At 39.0% G+C, this 23,403-nt stretch overlaps 1 protein-coding gene across 1 annotated transcript in view; it reads right to left on the bottom strand.

Annotated features, from left to right (window-relative positions):
* pax5 (paired box 5) overlaps window positions 1-23,403 on the bottom strand; it is a 189,736-nt gene that overhangs the window by 143,862 nt on the left and 22,471 nt on the right. The window contains 2 exon segments of the mRNA XM_052019516.1: window positions 15,189-15,320; window positions 17,875-17,939. Of these exon segments, the coding sequence (XP_051875476.1) occupies window positions 15,189-15,320; window positions 17,875-17,939 (197 nt within the window).

Below are 23,403 nucleotides of genomic sequence, written 5' to 3'. Positions count from 1 at the left end.
AAGGAAGAAATTAAAGCCGATCTTTGGTTAAAGAGGTAAGTTTTATGGAGCATCTTGAAAGAAAGAGAGAATTACAGAAGTGCTGAGGTTTATGGAGAAATTTCAAAGCTAGTATCCTGGACAGATAAAGACCTATTCCGGAGAATAAACAGCTGAACAACAATCTGACAGTGCAAGAAAGAGGACTATATATAAACTCATTGAAATTGTAGTGCTTTTACACCAGAACCAGAATCCTGAGCTCATACGTTTTGTTGGAGTCTTCTAACCATGGGAATTCTACTGGCTAGGGTACAGTAAAAAGGAGCACAGGTTAGGAATGCATAGCACTTTCAGAGTCCCTGTGCAGTGCACCATGCTGTTGGAACAAGTGTGATATTTTATTGCTGCTGATTTTCTTTTCTCATGAGTTTATTCTGTGCTGCATTTGATGGTGACGATCCCACTGTTGTACTCTCTCTGAAAAATGTGTTCTGCTGTAATGTGAATATTTTTGGTCGTGTGCAATTGCAAGGAAACAAGTAACTTTTAGAAAGAGAGAGCTTTCTGCAGTGTGTAAGTGGAGGAAATGAGCAATATAAACGGAGAAAGCAGGGACTTAAATACTTAACCAATCTGGAAGAAAACTAAGAACAGAAGTGTAGCCACAAAGAACACTGGAAGAAAAACATGCACACACATTGGCAATTTTGCATCATTGTGTAGCTTTGGTCTCAGAGGTAGAAACCCAAGGAACACTTGTCAAAGACAAATGTGGATCAGTTCCTTCACAAACTAAAAATCTGTGCAAAGAATAAACAAAAAAATCAGTGTTTTTTATTTTTCTCATGACCATTCATTCTCTGAACCATGAATATGATAGGATTTTATCATTTTTCTGATTTCCAGTATTTACAGGGAAATGATGACAAGAGCACTGTTGAACTTCAGATTCAATGAAGTGATTCATCTGAAGCATGTGGTTTACACAGAGATATAAAATAAAACAGATGTCCCAGTTTCAGTATACTCAGCAGTAGCACACGAGTAAGAAACTGAAGCAACTTGAGAATAAAATGGTACCAAATGGCAAGTGTTCTATTTAAACTTCCAGCTTCACAAAAACCTGTTTAACAATCACACTCTCTTTAAGATGTGTAATTCAAATAACATGCCACAAATTTCTGAAAGAAAAGCTAGATCAGCTGCAAACAATAGGCACCACTTTTGTTCTCACTTTACATTCCCAATGCATAAGTGTATATTTATTTGATTGAAGAGAAAGTGATTCAGCTTCTTTCTGATTATTAAGTGCATTGTGTTGAAGGGGCCAATAAAGTACAGAGGTAGATTTCCAGAACCAGTTGAATCAATGTTATTCACACTTGAACAAGTAATTATGAATAGTGCAGGCATGGTGAATACCAGACAAAAGTTGACGATCAGCACCATTGCATGCATGCTCAAACAAATCAACAACTGCCTTTACTTTTTGTCATATGCGTGGTTGGAATTGCTACACATAGTGCAGGAAATTTAAAGGAACATCCCCCCATTTCCCTCCCCAATTCACCCCTACCCAGTAATTCCAAAAGATACTTCTAAACTTGCAGAGGAAAAGTCTGTTCATCTCCCCAACATCATTAAGGACAGAAACACATGCTTTAGTAAAATAATTTGTGAAGCGTGGCATTCTGCCATTACTAGACTGTCTCCAGAGTGGAATTATTGGCTGCCGACCACTGTGTCAATTCAGATGGAGCTGAACACAGTGGCAATTACTTTTTTTAATTTGCTGCCACTTGACATACCCGCTAAAGGAGCTGGTCCTGTCCCACACCACCACAGGATGATAGCACAATGCATGAACAGACCCTGTTGTGCCACAGTTATGATTCAAGATCTGTGGCTTTGTAATTTAGTGTAATAGTGGTGCCAATATGAAAATGGTGTGCCTGCAAAAGAATTTTTTCTGAAACGATTGTGTTATTTTGCAGCATCTGACAACCAAGACCCCTTTGCTCAGAAGACCATTTCTATCACTGAAAGAAATATGACCAAAAACAACAGGAAAGCGAGCCCACAATTCGCAGATTATTCTCCTGTTTGTGGTCCTGGGGTTAGCTATTGGAAGATGATCATCAGTTGTTGGGGGGGGGGTTGGGTGAGGGGATGGTCCTAATTCACTTTCTTTGATCTATTAAATAGAACATAGAACAAAACAGCACAGGAACAGGCCCTTCAGCCCATGATGTTGTGGCAAACTAATTAAACACCTAACTAAACTAATCCCTTCTGCCTACACAAGTCCATATCCCTCCATTCTCTACATATTCATGTGCCTATCTAAGAGCTCTTAAGCGCCTCTATCATATTTGCTTCCACTACCACCCCTGGCAGCGCTTTCCAGGCACCCACCACTGTGTGAAAAACTTGCCCCACACATCTCCTTTGAACTTACCCCACCTCACCTTAAATGCATGCCCTCTATTCTCTGCTGTCAGATGTGAGGTCATCTTCTCAGTGGTGAGATCAGACCTGCGCTGCTCTCTAGGGATGCAGAGGATTAATTGGGGCCCTTTTAAATTAGGATCACTGGAATCAGATGGAGATGTTAAACAAAAACAAAAGTCTTCATTGGAATGGCACTGTTTATGGAGTAAGAACAGGGGAAAGAAACTAATTGTATAGTTCTTTTCAAAGAGCCAGCACAAACATGATGGATCAAAAAACCTCCGGTGTTGCATGATTCTATGATTCTCTGACATATTACCTCGCCCACCTTCTCATCTGATCCCTTTCCAGAATTGTAATTAATTATTCCTTGGGTCCACATATACCAGTGTGCTTCTGAGACCATCCTGAATAATTACCCAATGGTCTATCACCCTTTGAATGTAAAATTCCTTCCCTAGCTTCCTCATTTGTATCAAATCAAAAAACTGCAGATGCTGGAAATCCAAACAAAAACAAAAGATGTGGGATACAGGTCAGGCAGTGTCTGTGGGGGGAGAAACAGAATCAATGTTTCTGGTCAAGGACTTTTCATCGGTTCATCTGAGCACTTCCAGCATTGTCTGCTTTCATTTCTCACTTTGATTTCCTGTCTCTTAATGTATGATAACGTGCTAAGCAATTTGTTTTAATTAGTTTTCCTAATATCTTTTAAAATTTTCAAAACCTTGATGTGTTCTTTTTCCAGAGAGAAAAAGGAGCTAAATTTGTACCATGTTGTTGGCTCCAGTGGCTCCCTCATCTGATTTCAGAAGATTTTAGCTTCAAGTTCCACTACATAATCCGGTCTTTCACATCAGTGCTTTGTAGAGGGATTGGTGTTCTGACAAGGGTGGTTTGCTTTATTAAACTGAGGCCCCATCTGATCCCTTAGATGGATGTAAAAATCTCTAAACCACTATTTGAAGAAGAGAAAGGGAATTCTCCATAGTGGCTTTGCCAATGCTTACCCCTCCTACACTATCATTTAAACAGACTAACTATTCACTATCTCATTTGTCGAGCTTGCTGTGTGCAAATTGACTTTCCATTACAACAGTGACCACACACCAAAGAAGTACTTAATTAGCTCTAAAGTACTTCGGGATGTACTGAGGTCAGTTAAAGCACTTTGTAAATGCAAGTTATTGCTTTTCTTTTCCTCATGCAAATCCGTATGTTTGATGCCTTCAAAGAGCAGCAACAACTTTCTTAAGTTATCAAATGAGAGCACAGTTTGCAGGCAATTCTGCTTCATTAAAAAGCAGGAAGAATATTTGTAACTTTTTGGTGGGACTAGCGACACTGGATGGTAGGATGTGGTGAGGATTTTATGAGGAGTTAGTATCATTCTAACAAACCCAGATTAAAATACAAAGCATAGCAAAAATCACTGAAGTTAAACATTTCAAATACTGCCCCAGAATAGACGGTGTCTCAAACAAATGCCAATTCCTCAGTGAAGAGGATTCAATTGTCTTCTGGTCTTTCAAGAAAGTGCTGCCTGACTGCCCTGGCAGCATCAGTGAGTGGAAGCAAGCACTTGGGGAGATCAAAGTAACAACAGCACGACTGACAGTGAGAACATAGTCTGCCACCCAGTTGTTCATGCAGCAGGCCCGTATCTTGAACAATGAATGGGTTTCCGCCAATGTTTCTATCACCCAAAACTTCCATTAATCAGTCCTTTACAAATCCAGACTCTGAGGCAAACAAAACTCTATTCAGAAGCTCTGGCCAGCTTTGCTAAGTCAAAGCAAGGCATTTCTGGCCTGCAGACCATGTTGTCCTTGTGTGTATCCCGGTATTTCACACAGCAGGTGATTAACAGCTTCACCTCCAAGCCTCTTGTGACTGAAATGAAAACTGAAAACTTGTTGGGGATAGTGGACACAATGAGACTGAATTCAATGCAGCGATAAGCCTTTTGCATACGGCAGGGATCCTATTCAAAGTCAAAGGCACTTTGCATGTTTTTTTTTAAAAATAAACTTTCAGTAGGGGCTATAGCCTCTGTTATCAAAGAGTGCAAATGGGACTCTTTAACCAAAGTGTTTCTAGTCATGCTGCTATATTAATTACATTGAAATGTAGAAGAGGGAATGCCTATGGTCACCCAGATAGTCAGGGGTAAATTGCCTGCATTAATCTGTAGATAGCTCCCTTCAAGCAATTCCAAAGTCACTCCTAAACTGTGAGACAAGGGGTTAAGGCTCCCTCCTTTGTATAACAATCCACAACAGATGTACTCACACTAAGACTCAGCAATATACCTCCCACCAAGGCACAACATCTGCTGCAAATCCATTTAATCCAAGAAATGGAGGAAGAAAAACGGCTCTCTAATTCATGCATAAACCCTACAGACATTGCTTTCCATTTATCCCTGTCGACCAGTGTTCTGTGGCCCACTAGATTAAACATGAAGCTAATGTCCTAACAATCAAATGCAAGTTAATACGTAAAGAACAGTAGATTGTTTTTTGAACCCTTCAGGTTAAGCCACATGGGGCAGGAATAAACAGATTCTGCAGGTCAGATGGAACTGGGGAAATCGATACATTGTGAGAAAATACAGCTAGCACTAGTGTAGGTGACACTTAGTTGAATTATCACAAAAGTCAAATTATGAAGTCCAGAAGCAAAACAATTGCTGAAGTATATCTCAGGTCTGTAATAGAAAAACCTCCATTCATATAGTTCCATCCATCTCCTTCACTTTCCCAAGACCTTCACCAAATCATTTTTTAAGAACATTTTGTAGGCAGATTGCTGGCAATAACACTGCAATTAAAGGCAATATGATACATCACTGCTTCATCTGTTATTCTTTAAAGTCGTGCCAAGGCGACTTTTACAAGTATCTGACAGGAGAGATGGAACCTCAATTTAATATCCCTTGGAAAAAGGACCTTGTTTTTATATATCACCTATCACCTATACTTGAAAGTATAGTCACTGTTATAAGGCAGTTGCAAATTTGCCCAAAAACAGCAGTGTAATATGGTACAGCAATGTTTGTTGAGGAATCATTATTGCCCAGGACACTGGAGAAAAAAACCTGCACTTTGGATTGTAATGGGGATCTCTTATGTCCACCTGAGGAGGACTACAGTTTATGATCTCTTCAAACTAGTGTCTCCAGCAATGTCACATTCCATCAGCAGTGCTCGGAAGGCTGTGCCCTGAACCTGGAGTAGTTCTGCAACAGAACTGAAGGCATTATCATTGAGTCAAGCTGCAGTAACAGAACCAACTATGTTGAACATAAAATATGCAAATCAAATCAATACACCCACTCACAAGGACAACAATATAAAATTTTCACTTCCTCTGACAATCAAGCAATTCATCAGGATTCTGCTCTCTACATTTTTGTTATTCCCAATGCAGAACAATATACATCTATAATGGATACTGAATTTCTTTGTAGTCAGCTGCAGATTATTCCTTGATAAATCTACAATACTGGCATCACAAGACATTATTAACCTCCTGTGAGTTTAGCAACACATCAAGGACTTGCCATGCACACCAACGTTTCCTGCAAGCACATTGGGAAATCAGGATTAACATTAAACATTAAAGATGTATATAAGCAGGCTATTAGAGAATGAATAAAAAAACAGTCAGCATCAAACAGGAATCTTAGATTTTCAGATATCATTAGCTATTAAAGCAAAATCCTCCAACTCACAGACACCCTTTCACTCCTCTGCCTTGTTTCAGTCTCCTGGATCTGGTAACTCCTGCCAGGCTACTGCAGTCTCCACTTCCATTTCCATCCACCCAATCCTCATGTGAGAATGAGCTACCTTTTCAACTATGAAAGCCCTAATCCTGTCTTCAGAGTATCTCGATAAATTCAGTTTCCAGAAGGGCTCCACTGGAAAGTGATGCCAAAATGGAAATGCTGGTGAGGGTTTCTCATTCCCATCAGATTAAATTACAATGATCCCTATCATTTCCCTAACTGGATCAGCCAACTCAGGCCATTCAATCCTCTGCTTACACATCCAGCAGCACAGCACCAAGCAGCTTTTCATTCATACAAGGGACTACACTTCAGAAGTTTTTTTTATTGACTGTAATGAGCTTTGCAATGCCTGAGATAACAAAATCTACATTACAAATAAAATTTCTCCTTTTTAAATCATTGTTTTTTTTATTTTATTGCTTATACTACTCAACTATTTTATTGTTCAAATGCATATATGTGTATATGTTGCTGTATATTTTCTAAAGCCTAGGAACCAATGAAAGTGAACAAAATAGGAAATAGGCTTTAACTTACAGTATATTTTAATTCAGTTGGGAAAGAAAGTAATCAGCAACAAAGAAGAGTTCAAAAGAATATCTTGCATTTATATAGCACCTTTTACAATGTCCAAAAGCATGTTACAGTTTTGGATAAAAGCAAAAAATGAATACTTTTCTGATGTGCTGTATAATGAAGGGAATACAGCAGATAATTTGCATTCAGGAAGCTCCCACAAATAACAAAGTATTAATGACCAAATAATTTTATTCAGTGACGTTGGTTAAGAGATAAATATTAGCCAGGGCATCAGGCTTAATTCACTCCCATTGCTCAAAAGACAGTAATGCCGAAAGACACGTCGCAACCACTTGAGACTAGACAGACCTCAATTTATAATCTCATCCAAAAAAGCAGTACCTCCAACAGTATACCATTCCGTCTGCACTGCACTGGAGTACTGGCCTTTTGTGCTCAAGTCTCTCATGTGGTATTTGACCCCATAACCTTCCAACTCAAGCATAAACATGCTACCAACTAAGGCACATTTGATACCAAGGAGGCAATGGTTGAGGTATTCTGATTGGTTGAGTGTGACATGGTGCTTCAAAGGGTCTGTTCTGCAGACTCATCATGTCACCTGTTATGAATTGTGTGAATAAATGAATTGACCATTGTTTATCATAGTTTATAGGTGGCATTAAGCTAAAATAAACAATGATATGTGTAGATGAGAGCAGGAATGATGCACAAAATCTCCATAAGTGATTTAACAGTGACAACTGCACTTTAGACCCAAAAAAAGATAAATTGGAAGATTTTCTAATCTGTAAAAAATATAGGGACTGCACAAGAGTAAAAAAATTTGGGAGTCCAAAGACATAAATTATTTAAAGCCTGTAGCCAAATGCAAATTGCAGTTAGATACCTAGTTGAATGTCAACCTTTATCTCAAGAGTAGAAGTTATGCTTCAGTTGTGATGAGGCTTGATGATACCTCACCCTGATGCCTGTGGCTAGCCTTGCAGGGGTACAGCACTGATCATCTGAAAGGTATACAACTTAGATTCTTGTATAAAATTGAGCACGTTAAAGAGTTTAAACATAAAAAGGACTCAGTTAGGGTACGTAGAGAGAAAACATCCTCTACTGAAGGAAGCAAGAACAGGGGATGTCATCTTCAACTTAGAGTTAAACGATTTGGGAGGGGATTGTGAAAATACTTTTTTGCACAAAAGAATATAGGAAGCTGATATTCTCTACCCTCTAAAGGCTTTGTAATCTAATAGGGACAATCAGAGTTTATGGAACTGAGACTGATAGATTTTTGTTGGGTAAAAGTAAACAGTATGGTGCTGAAATACATTTCAGCCATGATGTATCTGAATGAGGAATCGGGTTCAAAGGGCTGAATGGCCTAATCCTATCACTCTGTACTTCTTTTGAAAATAGACATTTGAAGTTCACATGTAACAAATTTAAGGGCAGATTTTATGTGCAATGTTTAATGAGCTATGAGCTTATTATACTGTACAGGAGTGTCAGGGTCCCTGAAGCTATTTCGATCACAGCCTGCTTTTACTATATACTGGACTCAATGCCTGCAATCTTTCTTTAATGTTACTCACTGATACTGTGAAGCTATCTAAGCTGACGATAAAAAAGTTAATTAAATTCTCATACTTCCTCTTATAAAGTCCATGTATATATGAAGAAACTTATAAGTAAGAAATCCTAATCTGTAAAACAGAGTTGAATAAATTGAGACTGTCTTATTTGATCAAACATGAGCTTTAATTCTCACTGCTCATTAATCTGAGTCCATTAAAACTTTCAACTAGCAAGATTCAACCTCTGGTCTCCTCCACCCTCTCCCAAAGGAGATGGCTCTCTCTCCTCTCCCCTAATGGTGATGAGGTTCTCTCTCTACCAATTTCCTAAAGATGCTCCAGAAGCAAAACACTGCAGAGGCTGGAAATCTGAATTAAAGTAGAACATGCTGGAAATACAAAGCAAATCAGGCAGCATCTGTGGAGAGTTAATACTTCAGGTGTTAATGGTTCTGAGGAAAGCTCATCAGTCTGAAACATTAACTCAGCTTCCATCTGCACAGATGCTGCTTGAACTGCTGAGTATTTATAGCATTGTCTGCATAATCCTTCAAGACGTTAATTTACTCATTCTCCCTAAAAGCGACATTCTCTCCCTTCCCCTTTAGACTCTATTATAACCCTGAAGGTGTAGGCACTCTCTCCCACCCCCTGAAGCTGCTGACCCTCTCTCAAATCCATGAAACTATTGATTATCCGGCCCATCACTAAAGGTGCTGACACTCTCTCCCTTACCCTTAAGGTGCTGAGTCCACCCCACCCTACCCTCTACTTCCTTACTCTCACTCACTCTTATCCCTGTAGATGTTATCTCTCTCTCCAACTACTGAAGGTGCTGACCCTCTCTTCCACTCCGTGAAATTGTTGACTCTCTCTCCTGTGCCCCAAAGGCACTGACTCTCTTCTGCAGTTCCTGAAGGTGCTGACTTCCTCTCCCACCCCTTGAAGGTGCTGACCCTCTCTGCAACCATCCCTGAAGGCACTGACTCACTCTCATGTCCCCTGACTGCGCTGATTCTTATTCAGGGAGGGGCTTAATGGATGGCCACCCTGTGCACTTCCTTCTGTTTCCCATCATTTGAATAACACAAAGAACTGGGTATTCTATAGGCAATTTGGTCACATGGGGTATCATAATTCCACCCTATTCTATACCTGCAATCCACATCACACACACAGACAGGTGCATATACAAATATGAGTGGTGCATGTACATACCCAAACACATATCTATTTATAATTGGAGGACTGGGTTGTTTTTATTTATTTAAGCAAAGGCTATAAGACAAAGTCTCAAAAAATGAAACAGCCCATATTTAAATGCACAAGGAGCTGCATATTACCAAAAGCCTTGAAAACCATCTCTCAAATTCCTTCCTGAACATCAGCCTTTGAGGTAGCAGTCTTGATTTTTATCATCGTCTTGCTACCATTTCTTAAATTTAGCATCATTTTTATTTACCAAATCAAGGTTGATCTGAAAGCACAACTCTTTGTTAACTCATCTGTTGTACCCTAAAGAAAATATAGTATCTATATGGCATTTTAAAGACCTCAGTGCTTCTCATCAGAGTGATGGGCAGAATCATTCACTTTCCAGGTTCACTCTTGGTGAGGGATAGCAACTTTAGAGAGGTGTCATTAGTGCAAAGCTGCTGTGGAATTACCCCATCCACTTTACCGCATTCACCCCTGCCACCAATCTCCACCCCAAACACCAAACTTTTCCTATCAGTAGTCAACAGCTTTCTAACAAGAGAAGTGGAGACAATTAGGGGAAAAGTTTTTTGGCAAAATAATAAAAATATCCATGCTTTCACACAAATCTCATACTCCTCAAGTTAGAATTCCTGACCTAACCAACAATGATTATACACACACTGATCTGAGAGAGATAACATTAGGTAATTTCCAAATCTTCAGACATACTTCATAAACAGTAAATTTCTTTTTTGCACATTCATTGCTGTTAAGTGACCCTCTTTAAGCTATTTGGAAGCCAAATATGTTAGCCCTAGGTCACTTTAGTTTCAGGATGTTAGGGTTGTTGGCAAGGCCAGAACTTAGTGCTCAACCCTAATTGTCTTTGAAAAGGTGTTTTTTTCTTGAACGGCTGCAATCATACTGGTGGTGGTACTCCCCAGTCATGTTCGGTGGAGAGTTCCAGGATTTAGCTCCAGCAACAATGAAAAAACAATGATATATTTACAAGTCAGGATAATGTGTGTGATTTGGTGAGGAACCTGCAGTTCCAAGTGGTAGCACACTCATCCTGAATACTAGCAATCCCACAATGCGAGCACATAAACCAAGGATAACACTGCAGTATTGTTAAATCCTGATGTTTTGATGAAATGCTTAAACCAAGGACCTGACTTCTCTGTTATGCGGATATATGATCGCAGTCTGAAGAAAACTAGGGTTGTTATCCCTGTTATTCTGACAACATGCATCCCTCAAACAAATCACTTAAAAATATTATTCGGTCATTGTCAAATTGCTTGTTGAAGGTCCATGTTATCTGTAAATTATTTCTTACATAACAATATTGCCTACATTTTGAAAGTACTTTATTGGATGTAAAATACTTTTGGATGACCTGAGGTTCCGTAAGGTACCATAAATTCCTTTGCTTTTGAATATTGATAGTGGTGTGTTTTTATGGTAAAGAAACCATGAAAAGGTTGTTTAGAATTCTATTAAAATGTTGAAAATACACAAAACTAAGCCCCTGACCCAGAACAGCAGCAGCGTATGTAGTAAATATTATTCAAGGATTATAAATCCCTTCCTTTCAATTCAAGCACAATTAAACTTCAACCATACCATTGTGAAATTGTACTTTTTTAAACAATGTGTTTGTGAAAGACTGTAATTATTTATGCAATATAATTGTATGGCTAAAATAGTGTTAGGTGACTCTTTTGAGAGAGGATATTTGGTATTCAGGCTATTGGGATATAATTACAATGTTATTAGAAAATATGTACCAGTCTTTGTTATAGATCATGTTGGACAGTACTCCATATTCTGATTATTCAGCACAACTAAATATAAAAAGAATTATTCAATAGTCAAGCAGCCTTTACCTGAAATATCTAAGTGGAAGACTATTTTGGAGAAAAAAATATATTAGATTTTTGAATAGTGCAAAGCCAAGCATTATGACATCCACTGATAGCGTAGAGTACACAACACAATGGCCAAATACAGTTCAGTAACAGAAATATACAAAAGCTGAATGTCAGAAAAATATCACACACTGCATGTACTCTGTAAAATGATAATCATTCTAATATGAATTGGAACCGAACTGCACATCACCTTCCCACTCCCAGCCTTGAACAATTCAGTAAACAGGCTAACAACTACAGGTCTCTAGCCTGCCATTGCTATCACCCTATTCACTCCTGCTCTACAGCAGTCTTTCAATTAACTGGTAATGCAAACAATGTCACAATGAATATGCCCAGGCATACACATCTGTTATGGCAAAATACTTTGCAAACTTTCTGGACTATAAAATCTCATACAAAGTGCAAACTGCAAAAGGGAAGGTAGGGGCATGGAAAACCATTTGCTTTTGTACATCAATAATAAAACAACATAACTTTAAAAAGCTCTATGTCCAGAACATTCAAATTTCATTCTAGCTCCAATAGACAACCAATTATGAGAAATATCATCGGGCTCACTAAACCAAGTAATTTATGATGTGTAATGAAAATCAAATAAAATCTAAAGTAATGGCCCACCTAAAGTGCGGAATGAAGTTCTAAAAATGCTGGCTGAGTTGTAGACAGGGCAGATAAAATTGCAGAAAAGTGTATTAATTGCTGTAATTTGCAAAAGTATACTCCCTCTGTCAACTGGTGTCTTATAAGAACAAATTAAATGTAATTATTTCCAAGAGAGTGTTGCTGGCCTTCTTTACATATCAGCACGTGGAAAACTATGAGATTTTGCAAATATCTCCAGTCCCAGCCTGGCAGGAGCAAGATGCTTTGAGCAGAAGTCCTTTGATCCCATTCATCTTGAAGTCAAGAGCAATGTGGTGACACATTGCTCCAAAGTCAAAGTGTAACTGCAACTGATGAAAGATTTTTGTAAAGATATCTATACTGATGTTCACTCTTTGATCCTTGCCTGAGATTCAGGTGAGACAACAATTCCCTGAACACATAGGCAGTTACGGACTGCTGCTGAAGGCTCTAATACTCAAATCCTCCTCCCTATTTCCAGTGTCTTGTCCAACTATCCATGCCACTCATTCTCCCAATCATGCCTAATTGCATGGCAAATGCCTACTATTGCACCAATATTTGGCAGCAACTGATTTGTGCAGTCAGCTGTGTCCATCAGTGCTTGCCACACATCTACAGAGTTTTGCAACTTGAAATGACTCCAGAAACACCACACACATGTAGAATTGTAAGGACAGCAGCCAGAAAGAAATAGACCACTAACTAAGCAGCAAGTATCTGATAATCCTTATAAACTGAACTGGTGAGATATGGGATTTGCAGGGTAGAGGGATTTGGGGGTGGGGGTGGTGGGAGACGGTACATTCCAGTTGCTAAATGCATATTTAGTCTTGTGAGGCTAAGGAAGGGCATTAGTTGTAGCTGTGCTGTTGAGCACCAAAAAGTTGGCACTGACTTCAGATCACCGTAGTAAACTGATGAATGCACAACCCGCTTATGCTGAATACTTAATTGCGTACACATTCATCATAATGGCATCTGATATGATTCACCACGTGTGTGTGCCAGGAGGCCAGTTTGTTCTAAAGGCACGCCAAATTGGCACCACCAATTTGAGTTTGTCTCATCAGTCCTTCACATAATCTGAACATCACCTGAACAGGCCCTTCGTCCCACCATGTCTGTACCAACCATGATGTCAGTCTAAATTAATCCCATCCACCTGCACAAGATCTGTATCTGTCCAATCCCTGCCTGTTAATGTGTCTGTACAAATGTCTCTTAAATTTTACCATCATATCTGCTTATACCACCTCCCCTGGCAACGCATTCCATGAGCCTACCACACCCTGTGTAAAAAACTTGCTTCACAAACCTATGTCCTCTAGTATTTGATATTTCCACCCTGGGGGAAAAGACACTGACTATCTACCCTATCTATGCCACTTATAACCTTATAAACTTCTATCAGGTCATCCCTCAGCCTCTGACACTCCACAGAAAACAATCCAAGTTTGTTCAACCTCTTCTTATAGCTAACACTCTCCAATCCAGGCAACATCCTGGTGAATGGAGACACAAGAGACTGCAGGTGCTGGAATCTGTAGTGAAAAAACAAACTACTGGAAGAATTCAATGGGTCAAGCAACATCTGCGGAGGCAAAAGGATGGTCCACATCTTGAGTCAAAACTTTGCAACAAGACTGAGAATGTAGAAAGAAGATAGCCAGTATATAGAAATGAGAAGGAGGGATGAGACAAGAGGCCAGGAGGTGATAGCTGGAACCAGATGAGGTTGGATGAGGGGCAGATGGAGCCAGGTGGGGGAGGAAGAGGGGAGACAGAGACTTGTAGGTGACAGGTAAAAACACATAAGGAAAAAAAAATAGGCAGATGGAGCTGGGTAGAGAAGGGAAGGGGTAAGAGTAGAGATAGGGGATTGGTGGTGAACCTCTCCTAACCCTAATCCTCTCCAGAGCCTCCACATCCTTCCTATAGTGTGGCGACCAAAACTGCACACAATAATCCAAATGTGGCCTAATCAATATTTTATACAGTTACAACATGACTTCCCAACTTTTATATTTTATGCCCCAACCGATGAAGGCAGGAATGACGTATCCCTTCCTTACCATCCTATCCACTTGTGTAGACACCTTCAGGGAGCCATGGACTTGCACTCCAGGATCCCTCTGGACATCAATGCTCCTGTGGGTCCTGCCATTTACTGTATACTTTCCTCTTACATTTGACCTCCCAAAATGCAACACTTGACACATCTGGAGCAAGCACCATGTGCCATTTCTCCACCCCAAATTTCCAACTGATCTATATCTTGCTGTATCCTTGACAACCTTGCTCACAATTCACAACTCCACCAATTTTTGTGTTATCTGCAAACTTACCAATCAGCACACCTACATTTTCATCCAAATCAGTTATACGTATCACGAACAACAGAGGTCCCACCACTGATCCATGCAGAACATCACTGGTCACAGACCTCCTGTCAAAGAAACACCCCTCCACCACTATATTCTGTCTTCTATGACCAAGTCAATTTTGGATCTTTGTTTGGATTGGATTTTGAATTGTTGTTTATAAGTGGTAAGAAATTTGAACATTAATTTCCACTTTGTTATATTTTGGCAATGTCAACATCATGTATGCTGATGTTAGTCCAATGAGTTTGGATTCATTGATAAAATAGAAGTTTTACCAGGGAGTCATGCAGTATGGAAACAGGCCCCTCAGCAAGTGAGACTGCGTCAACCATCAAGCGCATTATTTACACAGATCTTACATTAATTCCATTTTTATTCTCACCATGTTCCCATCAACTCCCCACAGATTCTACCATTCTCCACACTAGGGGTGATGTACAGTGGCGAATTAACCTACTGACCTGCACATCTTTGGAATATGGAAGAAAACCAGAACATCAGAGGAAACCCATGCAATCACATGGATAATGAGCAGGTGCACCAGGGGTCAGGTTTGAACCAGGAGCTTTGGGGCGGCAGGTCCACTAGCTGCACCATTGTGCCACCCCAAAGCGTTTGTTTTTCTTTCACTGATTACTGACACATGCTTCTAGATTCCCATAAAGCGCATCTTCTTTTAATCCATCACATTTGCACTTACCTTCATTGCGTTTTCTCTTGTTGTTCTCATTGTTAGATGGCGTGATTCCCAGAATTCCACTGATGGAGTAGGAAGATCCTGCTGAATCTGTGGCAGCAGAAGGAACTGGAGTCACTGGCACAGTGCTTGGTGCTATGGGTGTCAATGACAACTAGGATTAGTTAGATTAGAGACATTGTAAACCAAGATGCAAAACATTCTGCTGTGGAAAAATCAATGTGGATCTGTCATTGCTGGCTTTCCAAGAAGGATTGAGTTTCAAGGACAAGGACCTCACAAATTCATTTGTCACGCTTGGCATGATCATAATTAATTCCTGACTAGGACTGTGAATGTTCACCGTTAGGGGAGGGAAGGAGTAACTCTGAACTGCAACCATATAGGCAATTTCAATTCTAACCAAATTATTTATTGGTTCACGGTGTATAGTCAGTCAAGTACATTGGGACATTCTGTCATATTAAGGATGCTATATCCAAGGAAGTTGGTGTTTGTAAAGTATCTACCCTTTCTTACACACTAAGTCTTCAGTAAGGAGAAATGTGTCTCTTCGATGTCCAAAGCCAAAGAGTATGAATGACCTTTAACACTTGTGACTGGTTCACTGGCCATGCATCATAGAGCACATTTTCTCACCTCAATGACGCAGCAGACAGACCACCCAAAAGAACATACCCAAAAGTCAAAGAATTAACGAAGTGTCTCTGCAGTCCCCATACATACAGTATATTTTGGTACCAAAATCTGCAGCTATTTTACTTTTATCCCCATATCTCTGTTTGGTCACTACAGTAATGTTTACATTCCATCACTTCACCTAATTGAACACAAAACCCAGCATAGTCAATTGACAGTATTAAAAAACTGTGGCTATTTGTCCAATGAATATTGGAAATCTGTGGGTATTGGTTGAACTCATCACAAATCTGTGGGTATTGGTTAAATGAATCTATCAGAACTCTGTGGGTATTAGTTCATTGAATCCAAAAGAAGCCTTTGGATATTTGCCCACTGAACCCCTAAGAAACATATGGAAATTGATCCTTTGAACACCTGAGAATCTATTGATAGGAACAAAATAGCCCAAGTCAATAACGTAGTGTGAAGCAACCTGTACAAAAATAATCTGCTGAAGCTTACTGTCTGAGATGATATATAAAAGATAGACATACTGGGTATGCTACTACTTGTGGAACTGCACCCCAGTACGAGCCACTGAAAGAACAGGGCGTAAGAAGGTACCAAACAGGGCAAGAAGGAATGAGCTTTCAAACACCCTTACTAATGGAGCTATGAATTTTGCCTCTGTTTTGCATATTATCATAATCCAGATGCAAAGAGGAAGTCCTTCAATGAAGTCTTCACTACTTTCAAACACACAGTGACCAAAATCTTTACTTTAGCAGGATAATCAGTTGCCTATTTGTGCTGTAGATATAAACATACACAAGCACTGAGATTTATACTTAAAATAAAGGTCAATTTAAAGAAAAAGTTCAATTTTGGTGGAAACTTAAATCACATACTGCAAATTGCAAAGGCACAATCAACACTGAAAGAAACTGAGAAAGGGGAATTAAACGAGAAGAATAAAACTTTCATAACTCCTTAGTGCTTAACGATGCAGAAAATGTAATATAGTTTCCTTTATGGATGTATTACTTTAATTACATCACATTCTATGGCCATTCTATTGCCACTTTAAATTTTGGATTTCAATTTTGTATTACAATGTGAAATCTTTTTATCGAAATAATCGTCAGACTTCAGAACCCCAGTTATTTTGGTGAATTGCATTTGAACTATAAGTTGCTTAGAAACACTGAGGCAGTGGAGAAGTTGAAGCATTTTGATTGTTAGCCAGAAAAACCCAACAGTAATAACAATCAGATTACATTACAGTTATTGCCCAGATGAGTGGTAACTAATTAGAGGTTAATCCTCTATCCTGTTTGAGCTCAGCTATAAACTGATCAAGAGTGAATATAATAGTAGCCTGATGTATATTCATATAAAAGCATGGCATGCCCAGGAGCAGCAGATGAGGTTAACCAAATTATTTCATGCTCTCTTTGTTCAGTAAGTATATTAAAAGATGTGGCCCTTTGATATTTGGACAGATTTAAAGTTATCAACTCTAGAAGGGAATCAAAGTGGTATTTTAAGGGTGGGGTAAAATCATTCTTATGCTGGATCAGATATAATATCTCAATCATACAAACATTGGAGAGAATCAAATGTTAAACTCAGTTCACTAAGAATCAATTACATTCATGATATTATCATTGCAACTGAACAAAGAGAACAAAGTCTGTGATATGCACAACAATGAACATTTGAGGTTTCAAAGGATCAACAGGTCTGCTCACAATTTTCCCAGAAAAAAAATCTAACCCTTAAGAGCAGTCTAACTTTCATGTGAAGAATGGGCACCCTCCACAAACCCCAACCAGAATAAATTGCTATAATGAGAAAGGACAGGAATATGGGTAGGGGCAGAGGGGTTACAGGTTGGGAAATCACAAATAACAGTTCAGGAAGGGATTGACAGAGAGAGCAAAATTTAACTTCTACTCATATCAGATGTTCTGATGCAGTTAGTCCTCAGATTAAATGCCATTTCTTCAAGATTTAGAACAATGTATGTTTTACATAAGTGAAACAACAGTTTAGCAATGACTCTTACCTATAGTATGGGACGAAACTGGTGATTGCTGATTTGGAGGCTGCTGCACCTTTGTTCGAATAATCCTGAATAAAATTAAAAAGGTGCTTTTAACCCCAAATCATGTGACAGCCGATAGAGCCCATCCAATCATAGGCTCCTAACTTCAGTACTTTTGAGCTAGTTGTAAAGGGTGAGTAAGGGTTAGTTGACCACTAGAGAAAAGTCTTTCATATCTTCATGGTGCCTGAAAATGAATGAAGTATTTTTCAAATGTAGTCGCTCTTGTAATGTAGGTAAATCCAGCAGCATTTTGCACTCTTACTGAGTTCACAAACAAGAAATGGAATTAATTGTTTTCTGTAGAGTTAAAATATGAATGTTGGTCAGTTTGCCAAGGGAACCACAAGGTCTTCATCACAAAAAGTCCATGGATCTTTTCAGTTCATTTCAAAAGAGGCAGATCAATTTTGCTTGTTTTATCTGGTGCGCTGAAATATCAGCTGAGGTTATGTTTCCTACAATGTGAAAATACTGATAGACCAGATGATTGGGAGAATTATAAGAAACCAGCAAAAGTTAATTAAAAATTCTGTAAAGGTGCAAAAAGTGAAATATCAGAGTAAACCAGCAAGAAAAGTAAAAACATTACAAGAGCTTCTACAGGTATTTTAAAAGGAAGCAATGAGCAAAAATAAACATTGGCCTCTTAGACAGTGGGATGGGTGAATTAATAATGGGGGATGGGAAAATAGCAGAGATGTTAAATAAATATTTTGTATCTGTTTTCAGGATTGATAGTGAAAAAAAAAGCCAAAAATTAAAAGAAATATCAGAATTAAACAGAAGGCAATAAATTAAAGCATCATCATCACTAGAGATAAAGTACTAGACAAACTAATAGGTCTAAAGCCTGACAAGTGCCCCAGATCTGATGGCCTGCATTATAGGATTCTAATGGAGTTGACGGTAGAGGTTGTGGATGCATTGGATATAAGCTTCATAAATTCACTGGATTAGGAAAGGTCCCAACAGATTGGATAACTGGAAATATAATAATATATCCAAGGAAGGAAGGAGAGAGAAAGTAGGATTATCATCTACAGGCTTATTATCTGCTATTAAAAAATTGCTGAAATCTATTATTAGCAAACTAGTAACCAGATAATTAGGAACTTATTTGATTAGGCACAGAAAACATGTTTTTATGAAATAGAATTGTGTTTGATAAATCTAGTTGAGTTCATTGCAGGATGGACTTTGGGAACCAGTGGATGTAGCGTACTTAAGTTTCCAAAAGATGTTCATTAAGTTACTGCACAAGATATGGATTCGTGGTATTGGCAGCAATACATTAGTAAGGATAGGAGATAAGTTAACTGACAGAAAGCAAAGAGGAGGGATACCATTCATTTTTAGGTTGGCAAATTATAACTACAGGGGTGCCATTGGGATCAATGCTGGATTCTCATCTATTTACAATTTATATTAAAGAATAGACAAAGGGATTGGATACATTGTATCAAAAATTTCTGATATTACAAAGGTGGATGGAAAATAAATTGTGAAAAGGACACTAAGAGTTTACAAAGACCAAATGGGCAACACAGTAGTGCAGCAAGTGGAGTTACTACCCCACATCTCCAGTGACGCAGGTTCAATCCTGACCTCAGATGCTGTCTGTGTGCAGTTTGCACATTCTCCATGCGACCGCATGGGTTTGTTCTGGGTGCTCCGATTTCCTCCGACCTCCCAAAGATGTGCAGGATGATAATTGAATTGGCCACCAGAAACTGCCCCTAGTGTGGGTGGCTGGTAGAATCTGGGGAAGTTAATAGGAATATGGGAGAATAAAATGGGATTAGTGTAAATGGATGCTTGATGATCAGTGCAGACTTGGTGGGCTGAAAGACCTCTTTCCATGCTGTATGATTCTATGACTCTATGAATACCATGGCAAATAGTGTAAAATATGGAGAAATTAAAAGTTCTTCACTGTGGTAGAAAAAGCAGAGTATCAGTTAAGTAATCTTATTCTTGAATACTGGTGTTCATTGAGACTTAATTTCCAAATTGGGATGTTGACCTTTTTCACAAGGACAATGCAGTACATAGGTAGGGAGGTTTTGCTTCAGCTGGATAGGATTTACTGATGCTACACCTGAAACACTGCATAAGTGAGACTATGCTTGTTGTGGAAGCAGAGCAGAGAATGTCAACTAGATTGATTCCATGTAAGGAAGAGAGATTATGAGAAAAGATGAATTAGAATGGGTTGACTCTCTGGAACTTAGAAGGAAACAAGATCCTGAAGGGGTTTCACAGTATAGATACCAGGAGAATGATTTCTCTAGTGGGGGAATCAAGAACTTGGATAGATTTTTAAACCTTAGAGGAATTGAGCATTGGTGGAGTTTAGGCCAAGATCACTTCAGTCATTAACTCATTGAATCACGGAACATGCATGAGAGGCCCTAGCCTAGTCCTGCTCCTATTTCTAAACTCCTTCTGTGCTCAAATATTGGAGTGGTTCAGAAGCCAATAAACAGTTTCAGAAGCAACTGTAATACCACTGATCCAAGGTTCTAACCCTCAATGTAAACTTTGTGACATTATTTCTTGAGTGTCTCTTAAGGTAGGGGACAACCTAATTGTGAGATACATTGATCCGAGCTATTGATCTCTGTGGTATACGGTCCTTATCTACAAGATGCACTGCAGTCACTTGCCTAGGCTACTCCCACAGCACCTCCTAAATCTGCAGCCCCCAACACCAAGAAGGAAAAGGGCAGCAGGAGCATGGGAACACCACCACCCGCATGTTGCCCTCTAAGTCACACCACATCCTGATTGGGAATATATTGCTGGTCCTTCATTGGTGCTGGGTCTAAATTATGGAATTCTCTCACAATACCATTGTGAAAGGAGCTTCTTCAGAAGAACTGGTGTGGTTCAGGAAGCAGCTTACCACCACCTTCTCAAAGGCAATTAGGAAAGGACAATAATTGCTCACCTTGCTAGTAATACCCAAATCAGATTTTTTTTAATGAGTTTTTGTTTTTGGGGGGTTCGGGGAACTCTCTGCTCCAAATCCAGGATCTCAAAAAATATACAATATATGTTTGCCTTTTAAAAAGAGATGCAATTTGATGTTACTTTTTTTAGTAATAAAAGGTTTATTGCAATTTGATGTGCAGACAAGTTTTGTAATCAGCACATCACAAAGCATGGCCTATTAATGCTGCTGAATAATGTAGCACTTATTCAATTAATGAAACTAAAACATAGCAGCCACTGTTACAGCAAAATGTTACAGCAGTGAAACTACTCCTGCTTTCATCAGTGAACCAGGTTTGGGATTTACCTTAAATATGTGTTCTGCCTCTTTGTGTGCAACTGCTTCAACACTATTTTTTTAATGACATTCAACTGATGTAAAGTTTCTGGTAGATTCAATCATTTTGTTTTCTTTTCTCTGTTACTCTCTAGGTCATTGAAGTATGTCTAGCATAGTACATTTCAGGTGGCTACATTTTTCATATCTGTTTCAAATGTAAAACCTTTATTAAGAACTCTTCATGTTGGTGTAGATCATCATTTCAGTGAAAGTTAAAGCCTAGCTTGAGATGCCTGTTAGTTTAGCACATCAAATTGTAATAAATGTTTAAAACAGGAAGCAATTATGATCAGAGTTGGGTTAGGTCCCTGCTTTAATCCCTTGTTCTGAATTAGTGAAGGTAAACAAGGCAGGCATTACATTTGATCTTGTTTGTCCTGGGATAGGAAAAGAAAAGTTATTCAATACAACATTTTAGAATATGAGGGTGGTTGCTAGGATTTTTCCATCTATGTTGCTCTGAGGTCTTTGTCAAGAATGTGCTATAACTACCATTGTTTTCCTTCTGAAGGTTATTGCTTCTTCAAACCGAGAATAAAAAATGTAGAAACTGACTCAACAATGATTCGCATTTACTCTATATCACACCTCAGACATAAATAAAAATCCTCCAAGGCACTCATGAAATATAATCAAACAAGAAAAGATGCTAAAACATATGATGGTTAAAGGGGTGACTTTTAAGGAGGATCTTAAAAGTGAAGAAAAAATAATGAAGCAAAGAGGTATAGAAAATGCACAGAAGCATTGAAATTAAAATTAGTGATCCTGAACTAGGATTTTGAAAGTGATAGATATAAAAGGAGAAAAGTAGGAGAAATGTAACAACTTTATTGTTTTGAGAAACCAAAGGAATTGTTTGGAGAAATAAACTATTAGATATTTTTAATGTCAACACAGTGCAAATTCAGACAGGTTAAAGGGTATCATGATGGTCTTTTTACACCACAGAAGTAGAGAGGAACCTCTCTCAGTTGTTTGAATAAAATAGAGAAACATTTATGGTTAATAGGGAGAGAATGAAGAGAGGCTTTTGAAGCAGTATTTGATTCACTAAACAAATACAGGCAATCAGGAATGAAGAGTAATTGATGAGAAAACTTCATAAGAAGGTAAACTAGTCTTGGACCCAATTGAGCAAGAGAAGTAAGTCCTGCCTGATAATTTGGCCATATGTGTGAATAAGGGCAATGCATGAAGCCAAATGTTCAAGATGGGGAAAATCTGGCTGAAGACAAAAGAGGCTGCAGATGCTGGAATCTGGAACAAAACACAGAACAATGGAAGAACTCAATGGGTCAAGCAGCATCTGTAAAGGCAAAAGGTGCATGTAGATGTTTCAGGTCAAGTTCCTACAACAGGTGAGGGGAGAGAAAAGATTGCCAGTAGACATAAGTACAAGGGAAGGGTGGGATAGAGGCAGCTAGGTGATAAGTGGAACCAGATGAGGCTCCAGATGATGGGCAGATAGAACCAGGTGGGGGAGTGGAGTCAGAAGGGAATGGGAAAGGTGAACAAAGGCAGGAGAAACCTAGATGGACAGGTGAGTCTGTGTGTGAGATCAACACCATGGGTATGAGTTACCTGGAATTGGAAAATTCTATGCTTGTACCATTGGGTTTTAAGCTACCCAAGTGGAAAGTGAGATGCTGGTCTTTGAATTTGCATTTAGCCTCACTGTGGCAATGGAGAGGGCTGGGGACAGACAGGTCAGTGTGAAAGTGGGAAGGGGAGTTGAACTGACATGCAATGGAAGCTCAGGATGGCTATCTGAACAGAGCACAGGTACTCTGCAAAAACAGTCGCCTAGTCTACACTTGGTTTCACCGATGTAGAGGAGGCTACATTGTGAGCACTGAATGCAGTAGACCAGGTTGGAAGAGGTGCAGATAAAGAATTAAAATAGCTACATTTTGTGATCTCCAAAATGAACAGCAGGAGAAAGATTAAGAAATAATGATCCAGATATTGTACATTAAAAGCAGTCAATTTGATGGAAGCTGATAAATATAGCAGAAAAGAGCCAACAGATTAGGGGATGAAAGAAAGCGGTTTCTTAGGGGAAAAGAACATAGTAAAACCAGAGGTCAATGACTGATCAAAGGGGTCACAGCCTAAGGAATAATTGTTCCAATGGGAGATTAGATTTGTCC

The sequence above is a fragment of the Pristis pectinata genome, chromosome 7, assembly GCF_009764475.1.
Source record: "Pristis pectinata isolate sPriPec2 chromosome 7, sPriPec2.1.pri, whole genome shotgun sequence".
In the NCBI taxonomy this organism is placed as follows: Eukaryota; Metazoa; Chordata; class Chondrichthyes; order Rhinopristiformes; family Pristidae; genus Pristis; species Pristis pectinata.
The sequence above is the reverse complement of the archived record's forward strand: the minus strand, read 5'-3'. Positions and strand labels throughout refer to the sequence as shown.